The following is a 7,651-nucleotide window of genomic DNA, read 5'->3' as shown; positions in this document are numbered from 1 at the left end:
TGGCTCCTTTTGCCCAAAGTCCTTTTGATGTAATATATAGATTTTTGATAGATCTTTTGTCATAAATATAATATGAGACCAGCGGTATATCCAGACATGATATTGGTTTCTTCATTATTTACAACCACATGTTATAAATGTTCCCAGAGTTCAATAATAGTATACTGGATTGGGATGAAAAGTAAGGACTGAAAGATTCAACCCATCGACATTTCAACGGTCATGATTAATTCATAAAAAATCAACATATATCTTATTTTTGTATTGAATGCAGTCGTCAACCTACAAAGCACATTTTACGCTTATATTTTGTTTTTAATTCTATTTATTTTTATTTTTATTCCAAACAAAGTCTAAAGCCTGTTCCAACATATGAAAGGGAGGCTAATCCTTCCTAGCAACCCTCCATGACGACGGAAAGCTTGCAGACGCCACATTGGAGCCCTTGGTGCAGGGCAAAAGACTTTCAGAAGCTGGCGGTAGGGCTTTGTAGTGTACATACCAGTGGCTGCTGCCATTAACACGGGCCACACTTAGGCTCAGGAACTTTATATACTTGGCCGATCGTCGCTTGTAGCGACTTTCATCAATAATCATGGCCTCTTCGGCGGCCGAACTGGAGCTTGGTGATTCCCGTGTGGAATTCATGGCCGATTATGTTCTCAAAACTCTCAAAATCAAAGGAGACAAGTTCTCCAAAATGTACAGCTTGGACGAGAACAAACAGATGTTCCTGGACTTCTTTGAAAAGCCCGACGTCGTTTCGTTGCTTCTGATCGCCACCTCAGCAGGGGGGCTGAACGTACAGTTCGAATGGCCCAAGAACCCCAAGGGGAAGGCTTGCTACTTCGTCAAGAAGTCAAGAGACCCTGTCACCAAAGACACCAACTTCAGAACCCAGCTCTTGTACGGAGATCTGTCACAGTCACCTCTGGACCAGCTCTCTGCTTTCGTTGATGAGGTAGGTGCACACGACCCTCTCGATCTGTTTCATTATCTGTGATTTGAATTATATATACATATGCCTTGTATTACTGTGAAGTGCCTTTAGGTGTGTATGCTTGATTGTGTGCATGTGTGTACATGTCTGCATGCATGTGCCGCGTTTGTGTATGTATGTGTGTGTGTGTGTGTGTGTGTGTGTGTGTGTGTGTGTGTGTGTGTGTGTGTGTGTGTGTGTGTGTAAAACCATTAGAACCAGCACAGAGAGGAAGGCAGATAGCCTGTCCTTAACTGGGCGAAGTCGACTACGCGAAGCAAAGCTGGCCGCATGTACAGAGCTCTAGCACTGAGTTCTTTGCGAAGTCAATTTTGGGCTCAATTAGTATAAGGACCGCGTTAAAGAAGAAACAGAAGAAGTGTGTTTCTTACTCCTATATTGTGTTTTTAATAAAAAGAAAACACACCAGTAACCAGGTTAGGTAAGTTTAAATCAATATTTTGGCATGTAACTGCCCTCTTCGGTATTATTTGGTATTCCTATATATTGTGTGTATAATTAAGATATGCTCTGTGCTCACCATATGCTTGTCACATCCCCCACCATCATCCCCTCCAATCTCAATCCTCCACACTAGCTAATGAGAGCATGTAATAGTTACACCGATGAAAGTGGATGGCTTAACTGTTTCATAAGCATGTTTTGTTTCACAAACAATCAAACTCTTATATTTATATTTATCGGTGTGTAAAGCACTTTGTATGGTAAGGCTTTGGTTGTCCTTTAGGTCCGAAGAAGACCTTAGACTTGCTGTACAGCAAGCAATATATAAATGAACTATTGTCATCATCTGCTTTATTTTGTGACAAACAGGTTTTGGTGCCCCTGCTGTCGAACGAGAGGAACCATGACCACTGGCCGAAAGTGGTGTCGGAGGACGTGAAGCGCCACGTGCACAACCTGAAGAGCAACGTCTACGTGGTGTCCGGCCAGGCCAAGGGCAAGACGCTGCTGCCGCTTCCCGTCGGCACAGACAGAGTGGAGGCCATGGAGGATGATGAAAAGTAAGATTATAACGTCTTTAGTTTGTGGGGGTTAATGAACCAGTTGGTGAATTTGAGGATGGGTTTATGAATGAGTGTCTTTTTTGTCTTAAACAGTATTAAAAGTACAACTATAAACTTATCAATATATTTACTTTTGTGCTATCTAGACAGACAATTAATGAGAAAAACATAAATGAGCCCTCTCTCACTCACACACTCACGCACATACACATATATACACACACATACAAATGTGAACACACACACACACACACACACACACACACAAAAGTTGCACAAACACATGCTTGAAAATAAAAACAACATTTAATCATTCAAATCTTGTTTTTCTCCCCCACAGGGCAGACAATGGTTATGACCGCAACCTTGTCCATGCCATTGAGACGGTGATCATCGAATGGACTCATCAGATCCGCGATGTGCTGAAGAGAGATTCAGCACAGCCAGTGTTAGAGGGACTCAACCCCACTCCCTTTGTGGAGATCAAGTTCTGGGAAAACAAAACTCAGAACCTTGAATGCATTTATGAACAGGTAAAATACGCACGTATTAAGTATCATGTACCCACTACTAGTCATTGTGCATTTTAGTTAATGGACTGATGATGTCATTTGTATGGAGTCGACGCACGTGCGAGGATATGTATGTGTGGGAGGGGGGGGGGGGGGGGGGGGGGGGGGGGGGGGGGGGGGGGGGGGCGCGGGAGATGGAAGCTTGCTGTATGTTATGTAATGTATATATTGTGTGTGATACGTGGAAATGTGATACTATTTATTTGCATGTATGATACAGGTACAAATGTGATAATTGTAGGCTTATACTAGTGATTACTGTGTGTGATACATGAAATGTGATATGAATGCTGTTTTTATATGTTATACTCTTACTTTCTCCCAAGCGCAAGACAAATTCTTCTATGAAAATTGAAGCCAATAAAATTTCAGTTGAGTTGAGTTGAGTTGAGTTGAGTTGAAATACATTTAAATACAATTATGATAGGGTTAGAATGCATCATGATTTTTTTTGTTTTTTGAATAAACGTAGATTGCGAAAGAAAAGAAAATAACTGAAATGATTATTGGGAATGAAAGGTAGACATTATCAAGTACAGCACAAGGTTAAATTTGTTTGTAAGTTCTTGTTTTCTTCCCCTTTAATTACTGGTACAAAATATTATATACAAATACCAAAAATCATAGTCATAGTATATCTTAAAAAATATTTGTCCGCTTGGATAATGTCAAGTGAATATTTACTCTCTTTTTTTAATTCCAGCTGCGAGACCCAAAAGTAAGGAAGATGGCGGAACTACTGGAGCGAACCAACAGTAGTTACTTCCCTTCCTTCAAGAACATCTTCAGAGATGTTGTCGCAGGTAAGTTGGTTCTTGTGAAGTGCTTTTGTATTTTTATTTCTGTCTGTGTGTGTGTGGCCGTGGTTGTGGCTGTGGCTGTCTCTGTTTGACTGTGTATTTGCGTGTCTCTGGTCATATAACAGAACAAATGATTACTGTGTTTTGCTTTCCTCGTGACAGCACTGACGGAGGCTCAGGACATCAACATGTACCTGAAGCCGTTGCGTCACCACTTTGAGGACCTCGAGCAGGCAGAGTTTGATGAGTGCATTCCTTGCCTCGGCCCCATGATGCACTCTGTTGCCCTCGTGTGGGCCAACTCGCGCTTCTACAACACCCCCGCGCGCATCATCGTTCTCCTGCAGGAGATGTGCAACATGGTCATGGAGATGGTGAGTCACACTCTCCTGTTGAATACAGGGGAACCCCGCTTTAAGACCTAAACAAATCGGAGAAAATGAAGTCTAAAAATGGAACTTTTTTTTAAAATGGGTGTCCTTTTATAGAGGCTTATGAACAGAAAGTCTAAGAAAACAAGGTCTTAAAAAGGAGGAAGTCTTAAATTGGGCGGTCTTAAAAGGGGGGTTCCACTGTACAGTAGAACCCTGCTTTTATGACCTTCAAAAATGTGTAGAAAAATGAGGGGGTAATAGAAGACGGAGGTCTCAAGGTGGGGATAAGTTTACAGAGGTTATGAACAGAATATCTGAAAAGCCAGAATGTTGTGTGTGTACCATGTGAAATCCATCTGTTGTGTGTATAAGAAAAGAGTTGAAATCTTGCTGAAAGTCTGTGTGCATTTTTCTTAGAAGCAAGTAGAAATTACACATTTTTTAATTACACGTAGTTGCAAATGACAGGCATTTCTTTAGTAAAACAAACATAATCTCTTTGACTGCGTTTACAACAAAATGCATTTAACTGTATCTTGAACTATCAAGTGCAGCTTTAGTTTTGCACTGCAGTCATCTAAGTAAAAACACAATCACTGTTTGTGCTGCTAATTATTAGGTTGTACTTGACACTAGTGTGTTTGCGTTTACTCCTATTTGTCTCTCAGTTTTTCTGTCAGTCTGTCTGTCTGTCTGTCAGTCTGTATACTCAGTGTATCTGTACACTGGAGTGGACTGTACTTCCAGCAAAATGAGTGTCAAATGCATGTGTAGTCTATATAAACGTTAATCTCCAATACCGTACTGTAAAAATATTAAAGAAAAAATATAGATGATGCAGTATAGAATGTAACATAGTCATTGACTGAATCCAACACAGAATAATACAAAGGCCACAGCTGTATAGTGCAATATTATTCGCACATGTGTTGTGCGCCTCAGCTATAGTGAACATGGTTAACCAAGTTGTTACCCAAAACACCATGTCATTGGTTGTGTAAGCCGATCAGGCATGGGGCTTGGCACACTGCCAAAAGTTCACAATGATTCACGATCTAAAGAGAATTTCTCAAAGGAGGCCTGATCGAGGCACTATGTGCCAAGAATGAATACAGTGGAACCCCCCTTTCAAGACCCCCCAATTTAAGAATCCCTCCCTTTTGAGATATTCTGTTTGCAGACTTTCTGTTGATAATCTCTGTAAATTTACCCCCATTTTGAAGACCCCCTCCTTTTCAAGACCTGATTTTCTCAGATTTTTGGAGGTCTTAGATGGGGGGTTCCACTGTACTAAACCTCTGTACTGGCCATACTTTTTATTGCCCAACGGTAGGCATTTGGCCAGCATGGATTAATATTAATAATAATAATAATAATAAAGATAGCTTATATAGCGCCGCTTCACAAATTTAACTATATTACCAGGTAGAGGGGTTATTACTGAACTGATTGACCTTTAATGGCTTCAGTTTTACAATGGTTTATGTCAGTTTTACAAGATAAGAGCACACCATGCGGTTGTATAAATAAGCAATAGAAATTGATTTTTAGCACGTACACCACAACAAATGCAAGCATTTGACTGCTTAATTCAACGTTTGAATACAAGAGACAATGAGAAGGTTTTCTTCTTTCTTTCTTTTTTTTTTTTTTTGTGTGTGTAAAGCAACTGCCACGGTTAAACACCCAATATATGAAAGTCACGACTCTGATGGACATTCATATTTCAATGATAAAAACAATTCTTGGCCCTGCAAAAAAGCTACAGAGATTTGTCCACCCCTGACCCCATGTTGACTTGTTACCCTTGATATACTATACATGTTTTATGTGCACCCCAGAGACCACGTACCTGTGTTCAGTCAAGCATAATGTAGCGCATCGGTCGACTTAAATATGTCTTTACCAATACAGTACTTCACTACCAGTTTTACCCTCTTCAAACTAACTGATACATTAATTGTAGCTTCCTTTACACATGCACAGCTTTCAGACCGTTTCACATCGCTTTGATTGTTCATCTAAGGTAAATTTAATCTTTCATCTGAAAGGTCTTTCATAGTTTGTCGATACACAGCTGTCATCTTTTGTAGAACAGAGCTTCAATCTTCAGTCTGATCAAGCTTTCAGCTTTTGTCGTACACCTCCGCCTAACCCAGCTTTTCGGCATCTGTCTAACACAGCTGTTACGCTTTCTGTCTAACACAGCCTTGCAGCCTCTGTCTAACAGCTTTGTAAACCCTGTCTAACACAGCTTTTAAGCTTCTGTCTAATACATTTTTGCAGCCTCAGTCTACACCGCATTTGAGCATTCTCTCTTTAGAACACAATCATTTGTCAAACACAACGTATGAGTTTCTGTCTAACACAGCTTTGCAACTTCTGTCTAACACAGCTTTGCAACAATTCTGTCTAACACAGCTTTTCAGCTTCTATCTAACACAGCTTTTCAGTATCTGTCTAACACAGCTTTTCAGCCCTCTCTCTAACCCAGCAAAGCCAGCAAACTAACACCTGTCGCTCACCTTGGCGGGCTTGCGCACTCTGCCGGTCGTCTTGTCCGATCTCGCCACCTGTGTAGCTGTGTCTGCCCCCTCCACTCTCGCCACGTGTGTATCTCCCTCCCTCCCTCCCCAGGCCCGCAACTTCCTTGCGCCGGACGAGCTGTTCAAGGGCGAGGTGGAGGAGACGGTCGACAAGGTGCGCAAGGCAGTCAAGGTGCTGCACGCCTTCAAGGAGCAGTACGAGGAGCACCGCGTCAAGCTCAAGGACTACTTCAAGGACGGCGCCGAGCCCAGACTCTGGGAGTTTGCCCCGGACCTTGTCTTCACACGATACGACCAGTTCATGCACCGCGTCGAGACTGTCGAGGTACGTGTGTTGAGATGAGATGAGATGCGATAAGATAAGATAAGATAAGTTCGTGCACTGCGTCGAGACTGTCGAGGTACAGGTGTGTTGAGATGAGATTATATGAGATAAGATATAAGATAAGATAAGATATGGCCAGTGTGTTCACTGTATTGAGACTACGGAGGTGGTTGTGCTGTGGACATGAGATAGTATGATATGAGATAATATAAGTTAAAATAAGATAAAATAAGATCAGAAATGGCCAATTCGTTCACTGCAGAGATGAATTTGATAGGAAAGAGCCTCGTCAAGTTTTTTGTGTTTCGGAATGTCGAATGGGCTGGTGGTCATTATCAAGAGGTGATCGCTAGGACAAGTTCATCTCTGCATTTTTTTTTAAATATCAAAATGTGTTTGACCTTGTGTAGCCTACCAGTCTCTGAAAAAACAAAAGGACATTACAAGTTGAGACGAGATCTTTTAAAATTTCACAGTTTTTTTTAAAAGTTCACTTTTTACTTCAAAATGTCAAAACGTCCTAGACCTTGCGTTTCAGTCTCTGATGGACACGGCCTTGGAGTTCATGAAGCTGGAGAAGATCGAGCTGGGCGGCGCGCAGGGCAAGTCCCTGTCCTCCCAGGTCATCAGCGTGTACCAGGAGTTCCAGGAGCAGTACAAGGTCTTCGCCGAGAGCACCTTTGACTGCCTGGACCCCGCGCAGCCGGTACGTGTCACGTGCTGACTTGTTTGCTTTGGCTTCACTTGACGAGAAAAAACACCCTTATAGCTTACAATGTTGTCATCGTCTAAAGAAAGAATGATGGCATTTTGTAAGGTGTATAGCTTACAATGTTGTCATCGTCTAAAGAAAGAATGATGGCCTTTTTACTCGGGGGTGTGTCATGCGGGAACTTTTTAAAGTTGGCTGAACTTGACAAAAAATTGACTTTTCAGATTTGTCTGGGTGTGATTAAGACAAGAAGTACAAATAATCTACAGGTTTGCAGTTAAAACACCTTGCAGCTGTCCTGTCTGACTTCCCAAT

The 7,651-nt window shown here is 41.7% G+C and overlaps 1 protein-coding gene and 1 long non-coding RNA gene across 4 annotated transcripts in view; one reads left to right on the top strand and one right to left on the bottom strand.

The window, feature by feature from the left end:
• The first annotated feature begins 417 nt into the window (after positions 1-417).
• The window catches only part of LOC138959852 (dynein beta chain, ciliary-like), a 66,099-nt gene continuing 58,865 nt past the window's right edge, over positions 418-7,651 (top strand). The window contains exons 1-7 of one of the 2 annotated variants that reach the window (XM_070331498.1): positions 418-961; positions 1,814-2,004; positions 2,348-2,540; positions 3,283-3,382; positions 3,542-3,753; positions 6,391-6,624; positions 7,163-7,330. In XM_070331498.1, coding sequence (XP_070187599.1) covers positions 596-961; positions 1,814-2,004; positions 2,348-2,540; positions 3,283-3,382; positions 3,542-3,753; positions 6,391-6,624; positions 7,163-7,330 — 1,464 coding nt within the window. In that variant the 5' untranslated portion in view covers positions 418-595. Of the gene's footprint in view, positions 962-1,813; positions 2,005-2,347; positions 2,541-3,282; positions 3,383-3,541; positions 3,754-6,390; positions 6,625-6,677; positions 6,701-7,162; positions 7,331-7,651 lie in introns of those variants that run through there. The other variant, XM_070331499.1, reaches the window with a different exon arrangement.
• LOC138959853 (uncharacterized) lies at positions 2,328-4,872 on the bottom strand. 2 transcript variants are annotated; one of them, XR_011453809.1, is made up of 3 exons: positions 4,678-4,872; positions 3,574-3,800; positions 2,328-2,429 (listed from the first exon to the last, which is right to left on the bottom strand). It is a non-coding gene; the product is annotated as an uncharacterized lncRNA (long non-coding RNA). The 2 variants fall into 2 exon arrangements; XR_011453810.1 differs by having other exon boundaries at positions 2,340-2,429; positions 3,518-3,800.

Source organism: Littorina saxatilis, linkage group LG2, assembly GCF_037325665.1.
Source record: "Littorina saxatilis isolate snail1 linkage group LG2, US_GU_Lsax_2.0, whole genome shotgun sequence".
In the NCBI taxonomy this organism is placed as follows: domain Eukaryota; kingdom Metazoa; phylum Mollusca; class Gastropoda; order Littorinimorpha; family Littorinidae; genus Littorina; species Littorina saxatilis.
Note: the sequence above shows the minus strand (reverse complement) of the source record. Positions and strands in the feature narration are given on the sequence as shown.